Source organism: Brachyhypopomus gauderio, chromosome 15 (genome assembly GCF_052324685.1).
Source record: "Brachyhypopomus gauderio isolate BG-103 chromosome 15, BGAUD_0.2, whole genome shotgun sequence".
NCBI classification, from domain to species: Eukaryota; Metazoa; Chordata; class Actinopteri; order Gymnotiformes; family Hypopomidae; genus Brachyhypopomus; species Brachyhypopomus gauderio.
In genome coordinates, this window is record NC_135225.1 from 7,078,108 (window position 1) to 7,098,258 (window position 20,151).

Genomic DNA, 20,151 nt, shown 5'->3' on the forward strand with positions numbered 1-20,151 from the left:
AAGGAACTGCTGCACTGAGCATCCACACAGTGGGAACTCTCACCATCCACACCATGACGTAGGAGAAGCCGGCGATCCAGAGCGTGGAGGTGATGAAGGTGACCATGAACCAGCGCTCCCAGCGGGGCGCTGCGCAGTTGGGCACAGTGAAGAACAGCAGGAGACTCAGGGGCCACGCAAGCATCCACTTCAGCTTATTGCACTTCCCCCCTACACACACACACACACACACACACACACACACACACACACACACACACACACACACACACACACGCATGCACACACACACACGCACACACACACACACGCACACACACACACGCATGCACACACACACACGCACACACACACACACGCATGCACACAGACACACACACACGCATGCACACACACACGCATGCACACACACACACGCATACACACACGCATACACACACGCACACACACACGCGCACACACACACGCACACACACACACACACACACACACACACACACACACACACACATACACACACGCATACACACACACACACACACACACACACACACACACACACACACACACACACACACACACACACACCCATACAAACATGTATCAGCATGATCACACAGACACACATACACATACATGAGTGAATGCTCATAAGGGAATGATATCTTGAAAAAAATATATCTTGAGATCATCAGCTGCTGACATTAATTAGCGTTATGTGTGATTCAAAATGTGTGCTAACAAGAAAAGTCTTCGATGGCTAAATCTGCCGGCACAGGCTACCTGGGCAGCGGTAGGGGACGAAGGGGCCCTCGTTCTCGTCTTCCTCCTCCTCCTCTTCATCGTTCTCGTTGTTCTCGTTGTCTTCGTTCTCGTTGTCTGTGTCAGTGCCACCGTCGGGCCCTCCCCTGTAGTCGTCGCGGTGCGCCCCCTTGTGGCCGTGCAGCCCTCGCTCCGGTATGGCCAGCCCGTTCTCCACCCCACGCCTCCCACCCATTCTCACCGTGACCTCTGAGTCACCGTTACTGAAACGACTGTTTATCAGACGCTGCCTCTGCACACATTCACAAATGATATTATGATAAATGATATATGTTATTAATCACACATGGACAAAAGGTTCTAATATATGTCATTTTCAAACCTAACCCTAACCTCTGGATTAGGGCCAACGCAAAGGTCACACCCATGTGGTGGTCATAAACAGGTTGTGTGTGTGTGTGTGTGTGTGTGTGTGTGTGTGTGTGTGTGTGTGTGTGTTTGAGTGTGTGTGCGTGTGTGTGTGTGTGTGTGTGTGTGTGTGTGTGTGTGTGCGTGTGTGTGGGTGTGTGTGCGTGTGTGTGCGTGTCTGTGTGTGTGTGAGTGTGTGCGTGTCTGTGTGTGTGAGTGTGTGTGTGTGTGTGTGTGTGTGTGTGTGTGCATGTGTGTGTGTATATGTGTGTGTGTATGTATATGTGTGTGTGTGTGTGTGTGTGTGTGTGTGTGTGCATGTGTGTGTGTATCTGTGTGTGTGTGTGTGTGTGTTCTGACCTCTGTAATCAGCATGCGTGAGGCCATGGTTAGCCGTGTTCGTGGGGAGAAGTGGCTGGTGATCATGATTCTCATCCCAGCCTCAGAGAAGGACAGTTGGTGGGGATACGCAGACAGCAGCTCGTCCACCATCAGCACCGAGGGCGTCCTGGCGAAACTCGCTACACAAGGGAGAGCACAAACCCACTTCACACACATACACTCTTAGCAGTGCAGCCCCTCATCCTGAACGCAGGTCGTTCTCTTCACCTTTTTTGAGCAGCACGGCTGTAGCGTCACAGCCGTCATCCAGGTCCGTGTTACTGGCTGTACCGTTGCCCAGGCTAGCAGAGTTCTTCTTCCTCCGCTCGAAGTAGCGCACGACATACGAGTTACACCTGACCAACACAGCAGACAGAAGCGGCTAAGAGATAGGCTTTGGCTACAGATGTTGTCGTCATTATGTTTAATGGGTACATTCATTGACTTTGGGGTCTCAGGCAAAGAATATTCTTAGTAACTGAATCCAAATGAGTATCTGTATTCATAGGAAAGGAAGCCCCATGACTTACTTCATTATTAAAATGTAAACAAGGTACATCACAATCAGGACAAGTGATTCCCACCTTAAAAATAAAACACATATTACATGATAAAAAAAAACAAAATATGAACATAATATGCAATCATTGAAAAATAAACCAACACTACAAACCATAATTATAATGGTAATCAGAAAAATCTACTGTAGAATGATTGAAAAGCAGCTGTAAGCAATACTGAAAATGCTTACCATGTCACCTTTTCATCATAGATGAACTAAAGAAAAAAAAGAAAAAAAAAGACATTTACACTATTTAGCCTAAACTGTATAATGCACTAACATATATCTGCCACCAGGGGGAAGTACTATGCAACTTTCTACAAAAATCAAAAACAAACCATCAGAAGTAGTTGTATCAGGTCTGAGTTACTATTATATTTGAAATGGCACACAAACCACGAGTGATAAAAAGCTGATCACTTTATTCACCGTTTGTTCTTTTAATCATAAGAGAAGAGTCAAGGATTCTGTAAACACTGAAGTTCAAAACTGAATTATATAACAGCCGAATTAGCAACATGCAGATCTGGCCAGCTTAGACTCACACATCCCATATTCTGGTTTGCAATGTTTATTATATATGAAACTAATACACACAGTGCTTAAAGTGTGCTGGGGTCTGGGGTGATACTGAGGTACACGTGTTCTACACGTACACGTTTGCACTGGTCCACACTAGTGGAACATAGGGGTGCACTTAGAGCTGTACTCACCACGATGAGAGTAGTCACTGAAATAGTGTAGTATGTAGAGTCTCTCATCAGTGTCCAGCAGGAGAGACGTACCGCCTACAGAAGGGAGGAGGGCAGGGGCGGGGCAGAAGGGGTAGGTGAGGTGGTAGAGAGAGGGCGGGGGAGGGGCAGAAGGGGTAGGTGAGGTGGTAGAGAGAGGGCGGGGGAGGGGCAGAAGGGGTAGGTGAGGTGGTAGAGAGAGGGTGGGGGAGGGGCAGAAGGGGTAGGTGAGGTGGTAGAGAGAGGGCGGGGGAGGGGCAGAAGGGGTAGGTGAGGTGGTAGAGAGAGGGCAGGGGCGGGGCAGAAGGGGTAGGTGAGGTGGTAGAGAGAGGGCGGGGGTGGGGCAGAAGGGGTAGGTGAGGTGGTAGAGAGAGGGCGGGGGAGGGGCAGAAGGGGTAGGTGAGGTGGTAGAGAGAGGGCGGGGGAGGGGCAGAAGGGGTAGGTGAGGTGGTAGAGAGAGGGCGGGGGAGGGGCAGAAGGGGTAGGTGAGGTGGTAGAGAGAGGGCGGGGGAGGGGCAGAAGGGGTAGGTGAGGTGGTAGAGAGAGGGCGGGGGAGGGGCAGAAGGGGTAGGTGAGGTGGTAGAGAGAGGGCGGGGGAGGGGCAGAAGGGGTAGGTGAGATGGTAGAGAGAGGGCAGGGGCGGGGCAGAAGGGGTAGGTGAGGTGGTAGAGAGAGGGCAGGGGAGGGGCAGAAGGGGTAGGTGAGGTGGTAGAGAGAGGGCGGGGGAGGGGCAGAAGGGGTAGGTGAGGTGGTAGAGAGAGGGCGGGGGAGGGGCAGAAGGGGTAGGTGAGGTGGTAGAGAGAGGGCGGGGGAGGGGCAGAAGGAGTAGGTGAGGTGGTAGAGAGAGGGCGGGGGAGGGGCAGAAGGGGTAGGTGAGGTGGTAGAGAGAGGGCGGGGGAGGGGCAGAAGGGGTAGGTGAGATGGTAGAGAGAGGGCAGGGGCGGGGCAGAAGGGGTAGGTGAGGTGGTAGAGAGAGGGCAGGGGAGGGGCAGAAGGGGTAGGTGAGGTGGTAGAGAGAGGGCGGGGGAGGGGCAGAAGGGGTAGGTGAGGTGGTAGAGAGAGGGCGGGGGAGGGGCAGAAGGGGTAGGTGAGGTGGTAGAGAGAGGGCGGGGGAGGGGCAGAAGGGGTAGGTGAGGTGGTAGAGAGAGGGCGGGGGTGGGGCAGAAGGGGTAGGTGAGGTGGTAGAGAGAGGGCAGGGGAGGGGCAGAAGGGGTAGGTGAGGTGGTAGAGAGAGGGCAACGCCAGCACTGAAAGATAAGTGCTATAGATCACTGCTGTACAGAACAGGTCCACCCTACCTGACAGTGTGATACGTACTGCTACAAAAGCACAAGAAGAAGTCAAGGCAACAGCATTTAACAGAAAACACCACACATCTCAGTCAAGTGTGCCTTCTATTAGGTCACTTTTGTACATTTTCATACGCGTAAATTTGCTGCTCTTCTAAAATGGCATGCTCATTCTCAATGAGCCTTAAGGACACATATATTCATCTAAATCCATCTTTCTTCTGTGTGATTATGCATGTGCGTGTATACTGTATATCTGTGACATAACGCAGTACAATTGTCTGTGCACAAGTTCACATCTCACTCCACTTAACAGACGATCTCACTGTGAAAAGCCATTCAGTTACACAGCAGGGAATCTAGATTCTCTGACTGATTTGCTTAACGTATCGAAGGACTTTTGCCTCAAAGTGTCCAGACACTGATCAGAAATCCACTCATTTTGCACAGACACCAGGAATGAATACCTTATAAAGTCCAACTTCCTGTCTGAATCCTGTAGTCAGCCAATGGGATGAAGGGGTAAGATGTGGATGTGCGTCACGCCAGGAGCGTGCGCCTTGCTATAAAAAGCTGCTGCTTGAGCACCGGAAGTAGCGTGCCACGGCAACGCGCCACGGCAACGCACCACGGCAACGCACCACGGTAACGCTCCACAACAACGAACCACGGCAATGCACTACGGCAACGCACTACGGCAACGCACCACAGCGACGCACCACAGCGACGCACCACAGCGACGCAGCTGAGACTCCCTTGCAGGTGCCGCGCTCTGCTTGCCCTGTGGCCATGGCGACGATGGGCTGTGCAGCTGCGGCGGGCTTTTAAGATGGCGGTGGGCGGCACACCTGCCCCCCTGCCCTGTTCCTCTCATTCCAGGCTGAGGTCACTGCGAGCAAGTGCTTTGAACGTGCGTGGGCGTGCGATTGTTAATGCATGAGTTAAAAGGACAGACAACTGGCCTCAGTACTTGAAGTCTGTAAAAGCGTTTCTCAGCAGCCTGAGTTTCCTTGTCTATCCACCTGTAGGTAAGGGAGAGGGGGCACCTGCATGGGGTTATTACTTCCAGGGCAACAGGTGTGGTGCATGAAGCAGGTGGCCATGTAGGTAATAGGATATCACGCTACATAGGGAACCACAAAACAGCCGTCTGGTGCAGTAACAGATCTGACCCCGTCAGCAGTGATTACTCACAAAGCCACAAAGTCCCAAACTCTTAAACACCGAGTATTTTACGAGTATGTTGAGTACCTGCCCAGCAAATATCCCACACACTCCGATGATGCACAGGATGTTGAAGACGGCCGAACCTACAATCGTTCCGACTCCCACGTCTCCCTTGGTGACAAACACTCCTAGCACACAGAGGAGAGATGACAGCACAGTTAAAGTCGCAAGCTGCATCCTGTCGGTGAGATTTGTGGTTACTAAGAGACACTGTGGGGAAGAGAGAAGCCGACCTATCACAGAGGTGAAGAGTTCTGGGGCGGAGCTGCCCGCTGCCATGAACGTTGCCCCGGCGACATCCTCACTAAGGTGCAGACGCTGACACACACACACACACGGACAGAGTTCAAAGCATGCATTCAAGTGTTTAGCATGATAGCATACAGGGAAAACTACCTAGAGTTGATTCATTATTTACCTCACAAATCTTCTCCATGGAGGGTACAAAGTAATCATCACACACCAGGGCCAAGGCGTAAAACATGTACATGGCCTGAGAGAGAGAGAGAGAGAGAGAGAGAGAGAGAGAGAGTTAGTTGGTGACTTACATCATTCAAACTAATGTATAGATTAACACCACATATTCCCACATGCAATGCCATATTCCCACACACAAGGAGTAAAAAATTACTCCTTTAAAAAAAGGTTCTGCAAAATTCAATTTATTCGCAAATTATCATATATATTATAAATGAGCATGAAGCAGACTACATGACACTTGTGTGTGCAGAGGAATTTGTCTTTTTTTATTGATTTCATGAATGGCTCAGTTTTACATGTAGAAGTGCGCCCCCTCTCTGCCAGCTAAAGTCCTGCAGTGATGTTCTCAGCTGGGACTCTCCCTCACACTGATGCTACACTACAGGATTGCCTTTCCCTCTTTAGTTTCACAACCACTCCTCAAACAATGATCTATGAATCTATGTAGTAATGCAGGGTCCATGCAGGGTAAGTATGAATTGTAGACCTGCTAGTAGACCTGCTCAGACACAGCTCTCCCCAGTAGATCTACCATGCTAAGACCCGGCTCTCCATAGTAGACCTGCCCTGCTCAGATCCAGATCTTCCCAGGAGACCTGCCCTTCTCAGACCAAGCTCTCCCCAGAAGACATGGCCAGATCAGACCCAGGTCTCCCCAGTGGACCTGCTCTGCTCAGAACACATAGGTGTTCTGGCATCATACGTTTGTGTGTGTGTGTGTGTGTGTGTGTGTGTGTGATTGTGTGTGTGTGTGTGTGTGTGTGTGTGTGTGTGTGTGTGTGTGTGTGTGTGTGTGTGTGTGTGTGTGCATGCATATGGCAGCTCAGCGTCTGCTTGTCCTGACAGTGTGACCAGTAGAACGTGACTTTCTCAGTCTCTCTGGATGTGAGCATTCATATGCCAGAGGTGCTTAACCCCACACACCATACTTGATTCTGTTTCCAACAAATCTGGCCATTATCCAGATGACTCAGGTGTGTCCGGATGAGGAAAACACACAATAAGCAGGACATGGGCCTCACAGGACGGGTTTGAGAAGCATGTTCTCATGCACAGTGCCTAGTCCCTCCACACACAGACATGTAAACTCCTCATCGCTACGTGCTGCCTGCAAGCCGACGAGTGATCAGGAGACCTAAACAGACCATCACTCTTTAGTGCAAGACCATGAGCTTCACAATTACCCTACACACACTCTCCCAAACGAACATGTGGGTGATGACGTATGGCGTTTCTCACGCAAGCTTGCTGTGCTCCCCTGAAGACCAGAGTGAAGATGATCGGTTAAGCGAAGTGCAGCAGTTTGCATAGAGCACCTACTATGCAGTCTTGCTCTCTCTGTCTTCCTGAACCTCTCTCTAAATCTCTCCATCTTTCGGTCTCCCTCTCCCTCTGCGCGCGCGCACACACGGAGTACACACCACCTCTGTCCCCAGAATATCCACCAAGACAAGTGAGACTTTCGCTCCGTGTCCCTTAACAGACAGCATCTATTATAAGCAGGTTGTAAGAGTGGCTGTGATCCTCTGCGTGCACACGGCAGCGAGAGACAGCGCTCGTGCATTACTGCTGACCAAGCTGCACCACCATCCTGTTCATGGCTCTCCTGTGCTCAGCTGCCCTCCCCCGCTCCCAGCACGCTTGGCTCTCACAAACCATTTGTTAACATTTCTGAAGTTCCAACTTCATGACTGTGTGAGTGTCAAAAAAAGACACAGACTGACAGATGGAAAGAGAGAGAGAGAAAGAGAGATGATGTTAGCAGCACAAAACTGCAGAATGCACCATGGAGCAAGTCTCAGTATTCTCCACCAAGCTCACGCCGTTTCCTTAAACTTTCTGCCTGCTCTGCAAACACATCTTTCCCAGATTTTAAAGGGAAAAAAACAGTAAACAATACAAGCAGTGTCCTAAATCAGACAATGAAGTAGTGTCCTAAATCAAACAATAAAGTAGTGTCCTGAACTAAACAATACAAATAGTGTGCAGAAAGCCACTGGAGAAGTGGGCTGGTCCGGGGTTCTATAGACTAATGTGAGTCCTGTGTCATCGGGCCTGTGGATCTAAAGGGGTGTGACTAAATGGCCATGCATACACAAGCACAGACCTCCAGCACACACACTGCAAAATGAAGCCTCTTTCTGGGGCCCCCACAAGCACTGTTGTAAATAGTACTTCTGGTAAGAGTTTAAGGACAAGCCAATTGAGATAAAACCATGAAAATACAGAGAGCCACAATCACAGGCCAGATCTCAAATAAATTACATCAGAGAGCAGGAGGAGGGGCTAGGAGGAGGGGCTAGGAGGTGGGGCAGGAGGAGGGGCTAGGAGGCGGGGCTAGGAGGAAAGTCCGTGTAAGTCTGTTTGCACTCACTTGTTGCCCCCCCTCTGTTCTTTGTGAAGTGACCTTGACTATGAGAAAGGTGCTACATAAATGTAACAAATAATATTAAAAAAAACTCTTGTTTGGGATTTTATACAGTGGAGGGCTACAATGTTTTTCAAACCCTTATCCAACTGTATTTATAGTAGCCATGTAGACAGAGCTGAGGTGCCGGGTGTCTACCAACCCTAAAAAATACAGCGTCTTAGTTTTTAGAACTAAGAAACAAAGACACTGACGTTTCTTCATATGTAAAGTGACTTATGGGCAATTTATTTCAAATCTGTTGGCCAAACTCTATCAGTAATTATGCTGTTTTATTCTGTTATCTTGCCCTTCTACATTTGAAACTTTTCCTCATTTGATGTAAGCATTATAAAGCTGATCTGTCTGTGTTTCTGTAACACAGTGATCACTGCTGAATGGTGAAATGGCTGGAATTGTTTCTCCTGAAGATGACAGGGACTGCAGGCCAACTCAATGTTTTAGGAAACGACGCCGTGCTGGTGAAGTTCTGCTGCTGCCAGTTCTTTTCAAACTCTGGGCAAAGTAAACCGCAACGTGCTGGAATTTTCTGGAACAAATAGCATCCATCTCTACAGAACCCAAACTGGAGGTTAGTGTAAAGGCTTATATCCTTAAAAACTCTTTTAGATGCCACAACAAACATGTACAGCGAGACTCTGTGAGGCCCAGCAGACCGATGTGTGACACTGGTGCACAAACGCTGACGTAGCTGTGGAGACACTCACACTCATGATGTGAAGAACTACAGCCCCTTCCATTCGCTCCTCGTTGGTGAAAACATCCCGCGGGAACTCGTGTATACCTGAGGACAAAACCAACACGAACATCATTACAGTAGCAACTACTCACCTGAACACACGTGAAACAGCACTCAAGCACCTCAGAGAAGACGCATCCCTGGCATTCTGCAGAATAACGAAGCTCAGATTTGCTTTCACTCAACTCACGGAAGATACCTGAAGGCACAAACTGCACTCTAGTTATACCGCCTTCCTGGATTTAGGAAACTTTTTTGCAATTATGGGTTTGAGGTGATGGAAAAAAACAACGACAAAAAACCCATTGCTGTGTTGCTTTAGTGACGCTTAAGAATAACACATGACCAGTGCACAATGCAGACCTCATCCCAGCACTGGGGCCCGAAGACCGAGACTCCAGCGCCAGGGTTAAGCACACACGACAACAATCAGAGCGGGCCACGCGCGATTTGCAGCTGCCGATTTTCCTGCAGGCTACTGAGCTGTTACTGGGGCTCTTGGAGCATAGCCGCTCCGCTAACAAGCCATTCACGAGCGCCCCAGGCCTGCGTGAGGCGGAGGCCTCAGCAGGGGCTCCTGTTAGGCTGGGCAGGCTGCAGCAGCCCGGAACACAGCGGGAAGAGCGGAGTCAGCGCCGAGTTCGCTCAAGCGCTAAAATCGCCCTCGTTCGCCTGCTGCCATGACGTCAGCGGCAGGGAGAGCGTGGCGCCGTGCGAAACGCTCCGAGACCCCCGAGACACGAGGCCGCGTGTACGGGTGAGTGGACGCATCAGCTCGGCTTACAGCTGAACTCTCTCGGTGTGGCTGGGTTTACAGCACTGCGTCCTTACAAGCTAAATTCCACTTCATTAAACAAGAGCCTGACTCCTGCCTCCTGCCCCCCCCCATTCGTCCTGTCATTCTTCCTGACGCCAACCTAAATGTGTGGGTTTGTTTTACTGGAGACACTTTTTCCAGAAGGTTAGAGAACGAGGGAGATTAGAGAAGGACGTTATCATGCCCCTGCACTGGATGGCAACCATAAGGAGGTTGTATTGTGTGTGACAGGGTGATTGCTCGATTCTCCCAGTGAACAGGTGAGTGGTAAGTGTGCGCCAACCTCTTGGCCACTGCCAAAGTACCACACACAAGGACTTGGTCAGGAGAGAGAGGACTGGAGAAGACAGGTGAAATGCATCATCCTGGGAGGAAAGATGTTAACATAATGTAGTGTAATTTCCACTGGTCTTGTGTACCATCAAAATGTCTCTTTGAAAAAATAGTATTTTCTTTTATTCATTTATTTTGTTTATTTTAACTGATTTTTTCAAAAAAAAATAAAATGATTTTTCTCTTATTTGCTGCTGTTATGGTTCTGATCCTATGTCATTTGGCTGACTGAACCTCTTCCCCAGGGTGTTGGTCTAAATCAGTGAACTCAGAGCTATGAGATCTCATATAAACCAAGAGCAGGAAACCATCACTCCACCACTGCCAATAGATTGATGAAGAGTAGATAAATGAAAGCCAAAGCCATCTTTTTTTCCCCTCTTAAGACAGCAGGTGTGCCTGGCTAGGTTGGCCCACTCGTGTCTGTAGTTTTCTTTCAAGAGACACGTTTCGAGAGACACACATTCAGGTCTGGTCTTCTTACAGACTGTGGTGCACAGCTCTGGCGTGTATCACTAGTGTTAAACAATCACTCCTCATAAAAGCACGTGATTAATCTCTGTTTAACTACAGAAACACGGATAACAGAACCAAACAATTGTCAAATAGTCAGCCCGAATCAAGTCTCTCCATAAAGAGATAAAGGAATCAACATTCATAATTGTAATGTCATTTCTAATAAACATTCATGTTCCACTCAGAAAAGTGTGCTGCCTCTGCCTACTTAAATAACTTACAATAGGGCATGTAAAGCCCAAAAGCTAGCCCCAGACTATACAGCTCTCCTGTTTCTACACAAGTGCACTGTGGGGTGGATATAGCAGAGGGAGAAGAAATGTCCCAATCAGCCTCTTCTCTGGTGGGACTGCAGGACACTAATGGCCAGTAGGAAGGACATGTCCACATCAATATACCATAAACCATAGCAATGCACCTCTCAGAGAGCACCACTCTCTTAAAACATTAACTTCACAATGAGGTTTCCTCGTGCAACACACACTGAGAACCACAGACCAATGAAATGTTCAGTGACACTCTCTCCATGTCCTTGCCAAGGCTTAAGAACAAATAATCAGCGTTCAAAGAGTTAAACATCAAAACATGTTGCTGCATATCTAATGGTGCAGATGGAACCTGTTGTCATACAGTCACTGGCGAACCTGTGCAGTGGACTTGGTGCTTAGTAACAACCAAAACCACAGGGGGGAGTAACATCTGCTGTCAATTAAGCCTCAGTGATGCAATTAAGAGTTTCTGTTGTTGAGATACATGAATACTTAGCGAAATGTGCAGTTTATTGGTGCCCTACAATGGGTCAAGGGTCACCAGCCCTGAATACTGGTATCTTTTAGTTCACTTACAAAATAATTTGTTAAGAATTCTTATATAGACTGAACATCATTTTTATTTTAAATGAATAAAATGAAAAAAAAAAAAAAAAAACATCACAGATCACTTTAGTTCCTTTAATCCTGAACAGAAATCTTAGCCCACATGTGTACTGCCAGACAGATGTTACATACTTCCCCAGAAAGTAATGTGAAAAGTCGCATTAGCATAATGGTAATGTATTAAAGTGTACAAAGAGTACCAAATATCTGTCATTTATTAGGACATTCTCTTTTATCCTTGGTATGTTGTTTGATAAGAAAAGATGATTTATGTATATGTATGTACTGTATGTTATTGTGAATGTGTGTGTGTGTTCAAACAGCACTAATACTGCACAGATTACCGTGTGACCTTTACCTTTTCACCCTCTAATTCTGCAAAATGTATAACAGGCCACACATGTCCTCTTTGAAAAAGGTGGAAGAAACAGACAGAAAGGGATAGAGAGACAGACAGAACTAAAGAGAGGGAGAGAAAAATCTACCACTTAGTCCAATGGTTCAACAAAGCATACGCCAAAGATCTGAGAAGTTTGGATGGAGCTGCAGGAGCTCCACAGTTGTGCTAAAGGGGAGTGAACTGAACACCTGCCCGGTTGCCTCCGTGCGGGTCAGACGGACAGAGCTGTGGTGGAGAACTAAGAACTGCCTCTTCATCCTGCTTCTGGTTATTGCCTGGTATTCTTTAAGCCTGGCAATTAATACAGGACATCCCCTGGGTATTTGATGTGTTGTCTTTTCTAATATCAAGAGGGAAAAAAAGCTTAAAAAACTAATTTCCTATGAGAATTAGCAATATATCAAGCTCTCCAAATATTAGAACCTAACCTCTGATTGACAGCATGATGTACTAGAACATAACAATACTAGAACATAACATAACAAGGTCCCAGACACTTGAACACACAACCAGAACTGCAGAGCTTCAGTGGCAGCTCTAGAAGTCAATCACACGGACAGCTGACTTTGAACATTTTATTGATGGGGAAACTCTGCTCTGCACATCTACACCTGTTTCCTCTTAAGATCACCTCAGGGCTCTTGGGTATTTGTTGGCTTCAAAAGATTAACTACAAGTATAAAGGTGACACATCTGTCAAACTTTGAGCACTGTTCAAGCCCTGTTCAGATGGGATTAGTTGTAAGGGGAGGTGAGGAAAAGTTTTCCTCACTGATTTTAATGTCAACTAAAAGCACAATTTCAGGCACTTTTATGGACTCCTGTGACAGAATCCTACGACAGCAAAGACTCGATGACTTTTTACACACTGCTGTCATAGTGCGGTGGTTCAGCTACTCCATGTGCTTGTGTTGTGGTCGTTTACCAAACAAACTTTACCAAGGTGCCTCCCTTCTTCCTGTTTGTGCTCTTACACGTTTCACCTGCCTCTTGTTCCCTTTGCTTGTTGTTTTGGCTTGGCTCCTCCTTGCATGTGTACTGGGGCAGTGGTAATGCCTCTCCAGCTGGTGCAGCGCTCCTGTTAATTCCCTCGTTTGTAGCCACGCCTCCCTATTCGTCCTCTTCCACATTTCGTAACAATAACGGAACCAAAGATCCTGCCTCTTGTTCTCTTTGCTTGTTAGTACATGAAGTTAAACCCCACATGTAGGCTGCATGTCTGACGTTCATTAAATGTTCAGAACGTCCGGGGTGTTCCGTCGTGTCGGGTGTTCCGTCGTGTCGGGTGTTGTCTCACCGCTCCTTGGTTCATTGGTTCCGTTATTAAACTGTTCCGGAACTCTCGTCTCCTCTCTGACGCAGACATGGCTTGACTTCACCATAAAAATGACCAGTGGAAATAAACTCAGGTTATTTGAATCCCTTGTGAATGTCCATTTCAGTAAATATTGTCATATCCAGTGGAAAAAGTACATTTCTTCAAGCAATTTTACTACTTACACCTATCCTGCTAGTGTTCAAACACAAGTTATTCATAGCAGTTGTATTAAATTTTGTATATAACATGCACGATTATAGAAAAGTGAGGGAGGAATTTGCAAGTCTTCTGTTCATAATAGCCCTAGACAGATAACGTTTATAATCTCATGCAGCAATGGTTTGTAATTGTAACCACTGAAAGCGATATATGACACATAAAAAAGAAATGTTGGTGAAGTAAAAGGTTCATTTCTGGTCAAGTGGTGTACTTTTTGTTATAAGATGTAAATACAAAGTTATTAAGCTCATAGATCTGAATCGTACAAGACCCATTATTTGTCTGTATTGTGCAACAGAATGGAAGCATTTTGATGATTTTAGAGGGTTTTGTGTACTGTAGTGCTTCTGTAGGGCAAACTTGGCACTGGCACATCTCACAAGAACCTCAATCTGTAAAACTGTTTCAGATTAAGAGTTGATCACTTGCATGGCTTTTGAGTTATAGCAATATAGGTCATATATGGCAAAGCTGCAATACCATATACTGTATGCAGCCTATATGCAAATGTATGCAAATGTCAAATGTTGTTGATAATTATTGATGAAGAAATTCTTGTGAATAGTTTGACACCAATATTGTGGAGATCGGATGAAAGTATGTACTTGTTCCCATAGTACGTACTTGAACCCTAATGTGATTTCACAGCATTAAATAAGACGGGCAATAACTAAATCCATTCTGTTTAATATTTATTTTTATCCCTTTGTAATACATGTAAAAGAGAAGGGCTGCTGTTGATCTGATAATGTCACGTACGTGACCCTGACAGCTTGGGTTAAGTCTCCACTGATTGTAGGACAACTGGGTGATATTAGAAGAGTGATCAACAACAGAGTATTAGAAGTAAAAAAAAATATCACTGCTGCTCTCTACAGTTTTCTCTATTTGAAACAAAAAATTATTCCCTTTATATTGAAATTTTTGAGCATTGTTTAGCATTGCTGGAGGTTCACTATCAATGTCCTCTTACAAATCTAGTGCAGACAAAGAACTATTATTGCCAGCTGTGGAATCAGGAAGGAGTTATTTGGGAAAATCTAGTTTGTACGATATAGAGGATGTGAACACAGACTTAGTTAAAGACAGAGGTCTCTCTGCCTTTCCTACTCAGACATAACACAGAGGCTTCAGGGTACCTGTAGTCATGGCCACATGATCCACACAACGTAATAATTTTCTCTTAAACACGTTTCTACGCTGGGCCTGAGTGAGCTATTTGCTGGGAGCATCTGAGCACTTTGTAACCATCATCCTTTAAGAGGAGGAAGTCAGAGGCAGGACAAAACCAGTTCTGGCCACAGAATGGAACGGAACGGAAGTCAGAACAATGACTGACAAGAAGTGCAAACCAACACTCACACTTAAATAGACGTAAACAAGATGCAGGTGCAATATGTCAGGTCAAGTGACACGGCTCATATACGACCTAATAAAGACAAACCTACACATACACACACGTAAACACACGTAGACGGATGTAAACACACACAGACATGCCCGAGGGACGAGTCAGGGGTTCTACGCCTACATATACTTGTTTATCTTCAAACAAGGCATCTTTTACAGTCCCTTGCAAATGAAATCTTCACTGATAGTGTTAGCCTGACACTGTGTCATACTGACATGACACTGTCCTGATATTTATTTCAATATGACTGCTTTGGTTTTACCAAAATCCACAGACAAATACAAATACAGAACTTCTCTTTAGTTCTCAGCCTTTCTGTGTCCATGGGAAATTTGGACACATGGGAATCTCCTGTTTTGGAGATTCCCGTTTTTACTTGCATCAGTGTGGCATTTATTCAGCAGAGGTGACAGTTACAACTCCACAATCTGGTCAGCTTGTGGCATTAACTACCATAAGAAACTCAACAGCTGAGTCTGTTTAAATGACTTTAATCTTCACTCAAACCTAATTTCCTGTTTACGTTCTTTGATGTAATACTGAAGGGACATTCAGTCCAGTGTATGACCAGTGTTGTATAAAGTATTCGAGACCCATACTTGAGTAAAAGTACAAGTACTCTATCAAAACATTTACTTGAGTAGAAGTTGAAGTGTTCTTTAAAAACTTTACTTAAGTAGAAGTACAGAAGTATTCAGCATTTTTGTACTTGAGTATTGCAAGTAGTTTAGTCTAAAATTTATTACTCAAGTACTGAAAGTAAAAAGTACAAGTATTGTGTTTTGAATTAATTAAAGAAAGCCATCAAAGTTTGATTATCAATTGTTTTTATATATCACTTACAAATCAAAGATGTCAAAGATCACAAATACAAGTGTTCTGTATGTACTTAAAAAACTGGGGTTAACACTTCGTACACAAAAAACTGCAAACGTTGTAGGTTTGACGCAAAAGTACAAATTCGCCATAATTTAGCTGAGAAAACGAGGTGTATTTTGGACGTAAAATCCGTCCGTCGGATTCTAAGGGTGAGCTTACTGCCCTGCGTTTACCCCCAATAAATGCCCTTACCCTATAAAAACACTACACTATAAAATGGGCACATGATTAGTCAGCACGTCGCCTTTATTGCCAGCTAATGTTAAGTGAATTCTGCAGCACGCCATGAACATAATTAGGTTAGTTAGCTAAGATATCTAACCTAACTAGTGCTTACTGCACTCTTCTGCTGTTACCAAACACGGTACCATCTCTTTTAATTAGATAAAAAGCGAATTATTTGGAATAATTTCGAATATATGTGTATTTGTATAAATATGTAAATGAAGCTGAAGGTGCTGGAAAATACTGAAAATGGACCTTCAAAGTGCCGTACAAGTGCATAAATTCCACCTTGTAACTTCACACGCACAAAAATCGAGAGGTGCACGACCTGGCGACGCGACTGCGCGCGTGGTTAACGCGCATGGGCGGAGCCACCGCGATTGCGTCATTTTTGCCGCGCGGACCCTTGCTGCAGTAACAGCGTGTCAAGTGAACCTAGATTACGAAGCTCAAGTGTTCAGTGAAGGCAGCAGCAGAGTTAACGAGACGCTGTACTTAAGTACAGAAGCGAAGTATTTCTACTTTAACAGTTAGCCTCTGGTATCTCATTTACAAATGAATCATAAATACATAATCACTACTGAGCCATTTCACCAGTGTTGTTAGAAGCAGCGAGGGCAATTCCTCTGTCTCTTCTGTTTTTGTCCTTTCTCTCTATCAATGGCATTTTTGGAGTTTTGGGGCATGACTGAGCTGCTTATTGAAAATGTGCATCTTGCTCAAGCGGCCATGGTACGGAAGCTGAGAAGGGACACAGAGGACTGTTAATTAATGACATGATTCGCACACTTACGGTGCTACTTGTCCCTGCAATCTGTCTCCTCAACTTCTGTTCAGACACTGTGCCCAATTAGGCCTGGATTCAATTAGCGCTATTCACAAGTGCCTGACTACATTTGTCACATTGGAGTGGGCTTCCTCCAGCTCAGCCCACAGTGCAAACTGCGACTCAGTCACGAATTGCATTATAAAGTACAGGCAATTCGATTCAGAACAAAGTGCGACTTCTAATAATACAAATCCACCAGTACATAGAGAACAGTATGGTGTAACTGTGAAGGCTGAAAGTGTCTAAGCTAGCCAGTCCAGCAGGCGCTCTGGCCAGAATATACGTTCATTTGTGTAGCACTTTCATACACAGTAGCTATTAACAGTGTTTCACACAAAAATAAAACAATTAGATAATAAAACATATGACGTGGATCTATCACCTTTGGAAGGTTTGGTCAAAAAGATGAAAATTTCATATAACTAAGTAGGGTAGAGATTTCAGAACTGCAGTCATATACCCTGCCCTGGTTAGAAGGTTTTGGTTAAAAAGGTGCAGCAGGATCTTTACTGAAGATACTGAAGAAGGAGGCTGGAGAAGAAACGTCTATCTCCTCTGATCCCCATGGGCCCCACTGCACATGTGGCGAAAAGTAAGTAGTTGAGCGGGGTGGCAAACGTAAGTTGTTGACCGGGGGTTGCAAACGTAACACTCGTGACGGAGTGTTTTTTCAATAGCCCTATAGCCCTGAAATAAATGCTCAGGTTTTTTTTGGGTCCGTATCCATTTAATCAGGAATGAGATTGGGTCCGGACAAGACTGCGTTCGGGTCCGGATCCGAACCGCGGTCCGCCAGTTGAGTACCCCTGCTCTAGAACCTCCTCCCAACCCAGATACACACTCTAGAACCTCCTGCCAACCCAGACACACACTCTAGAACCTCCTGCCAACCCAACCACACACTCTAGAACCTCCTCCCAACCCAACCACACACTCTAGAACCTCCTCCCAACCCACACATTCTAGAACCTCCTCCCAACCCAACCACACACTCTAGAACCTCCTCCCAACCCACACATTCTAGAACCTCCTCCCAACCCAACCACACACCCTAGAACAGGGGTAATCAATTAAATCTTTCCGCGGTCCATTTTTGGCAGATAGCTCAGACCTTAGGTCCGGGTTCGCGGTGGCGAACGAAAGTTGTTGAGCGGGGGGGGGTGGCGAACGAAAGTTGTTGAGCGGGGGGGGGTTGAACGTAACACTCAAATGGGTGGTGAACGTAACACTCGTCTGAAAATAAATTCTGCGTTTTAAAATATAGTCTCCCGTTTAAATTTTTTTGGCATTTGGGTCCGTATCCAGTTAATCAGGAATGTGATTGGGTCCGGACAGGACGGCGTTCGGGTCCGGATCCGGACCGCGGTCCGCCATTTGGTGATACCTGCCCTAGAACCTCCTGCCATCCGCGAGGAGCTACAGGAGCATCCATGCCAAAACCAGTCGGCTCAGGTCCAGCTTCTTCTAACAACTCTGCCGAACCACATACTACACTACACTACACTACACTACACACACACACACACACACACACACACACACACACACACACACACACACACACACACACACACACACTCTTCTCTTGCGCTTTTCTGATTTTGCACAGTGCTATTATTTTTCACTACTGTTGGATTTCATTCGTAAGGAGTGAAAGTAAAGTTGAATCGATCAATCAGTCAGTTTATCAATCATTTAGTGCTTGTATGAGTACAGTCTAAAAACAGCCTCTGTGGGGTCAGAAACCCGACTGGACTTGGTCAAGATTTCCATTTACATAGACGAAAATCGAATAATTGGTTATACAACACTTCCTCAGTTATCTTGCTCATGACAGGGAGATTTGAGACTGCTCTGTAGCTGTTATGTGTGGAAGCATTCAGAGTTGTATTTTTCTGGAGCAGCTTACTGGCAGCTGTGTTTAGTGATTGTGAGAATATGCCTGATGTGTAAGAGCCGCTCAGCTGCTGCAGGGCTGAATATGTCTTTGAAAAAGTCAGTTGGCAAAGCATCAAGACTACATGCAGGCTATTAAATAGGCCAGACTGTTAGCAGAAGTGTTTTAATTGTATTACGTAAAACTGTCATGAAATAATTTGGTTGCTTTGGTTAAGACAACTGTTTCATTATTTGACTGAAATTTATTGATGGTAAGGGTAATGTCTCTAATTTGTTTACTTAATCACAAATTAATCACAAGGTCAAATAAATGACCTCCTTCCACAGAAAGTATTGATGAGAAACGTAATATTTTCAGGTGTCAAACTGCTCATGAAACAAATTCACACACATATGCAGACAGGCAGAAGGAAGAATGAGAATATCTGATCACACACACAGCATTTCTAAGCACTACCAGAACTTCCTGCAGGGGGTCCCCAGACTCTCAGACTCTGAGAAACAGCAGAAATGCCATCTACCCATCCCTGCTGCTTACATAAGCACCCACACATATCGCAATTCAGTCGTTTAAAAAATAATTCATCCTAATCCCATACACCGTTCAGCAGACACCAGGAGATAGGGCTTTTTTATGAACAATGCCCAACAGGGCTTGTAAAAGCTATATTTAACTTTATGGTGATTAGATGCTAATTTGTGCCTTTTTTGTAAACCTTAAATAGAGGCTAGAAGGAGTAAAATATAAAATTAAACAAGCACTGTGGTTGATTCTGTGGATTTTGGAGCTTACACAATCATCTATAAATGGAAACAAAAAACAAAACCACTACAAGTGTGAACAGAATCCAGTGTATTCTGATTTATTTGGCTTGACATCGAATGTAGCTAAGATTTTTGGGCTAGGGCGGTCTGGTTTAAATGTTATACCATGGTGACACATACCTACAACCACCTTCTCTTTTTCGTGGCTTTCTTTCTTTGTTTCCTTGGATACACAAGAAAGGCAGAGCCTTTGCTTCATTCCAGGTGTGATAATTGAGTGCTAACTGAAAACTGAAGAACAGAATAATTAAACTGGTAAGTCATATGGGATGTGGAATACTCCCTCAATCTTCTCCTCCACCAACAGCAGCTTACGCCCTTGATTTGGGACATGTCTGCACAACTGCGGTTTACCGCAAAAGCGAACACGCAATGTTATATCAATACAGCCGTAGCTCCGCCCCAACGACTTGCTCTTAGATGCATGGCTGTGTTATAAATGTGGCCACTCTGACTAGGCTGCCCACCTTGGCCACTGCAGCTGAGAGGTAGGTGCACTGCTAGTGACCTCGTCTCTAATCCCTACAGTACGATATGCCAGCTGCCTCCATGCCAGCGTGAGGGGAGACGTACGGTCTCCGTCAGCGTGCTAGCATGG

The 20,151-nt window shown here is 45.8% G+C and overlaps 1 protein-coding gene across 2 annotated transcripts in view; it reads right to left on the reverse strand.

The window, feature by feature from the left end:
- The window catches only part of slc24a3 (solute carrier family 24 member 3), a 60,293-nt gene that overhangs the window by 6,459 nt on the left and 33,683 nt on the right, over positions 1 to 20,151 (reverse strand). For both annotated transcript variants that reach the window (XR_013121310.1, XM_076974723.1), the window contains exons 3-13: positions 8,976 to 9,052; positions 5,779 to 5,853; positions 5,594 to 5,678; positions 5,385 to 5,488; positions 2,827 to 2,901; positions 2,303 to 2,328; positions 2,082 to 2,135; positions 1,780 to 1,907; positions 1,531 to 1,691; positions 784 to 1,054; positions 44 to 210 (exon numbers count right to left, since the gene is read on the reverse strand). Coding sequence is in view for 1 of the 2 variants with exons in the window: in XM_076974723.1 (XP_076830838.1) it covers positions 44 to 210; positions 784 to 1,054; positions 1,531 to 1,691; positions 1,780 to 1,907; positions 2,082 to 2,135; positions 2,303 to 2,328; positions 2,827 to 2,901; positions 5,385 to 5,488; positions 5,594 to 5,678; positions 5,779 to 5,853; positions 8,976 to 9,052 (1,223 nt within the window). In the remaining variant the exon portion in view is untranslated. The remainder of the gene's footprint in view (positions 1 to 43; positions 211 to 783; positions 1,055 to 1,530; positions 1,692 to 1,779; positions 1,908 to 2,081; positions 2,136 to 2,302; positions 2,329 to 2,826; positions 2,902 to 5,384; positions 5,489 to 5,593; positions 5,679 to 5,778; positions 5,854 to 8,975; positions 9,053 to 20,151) is intronic.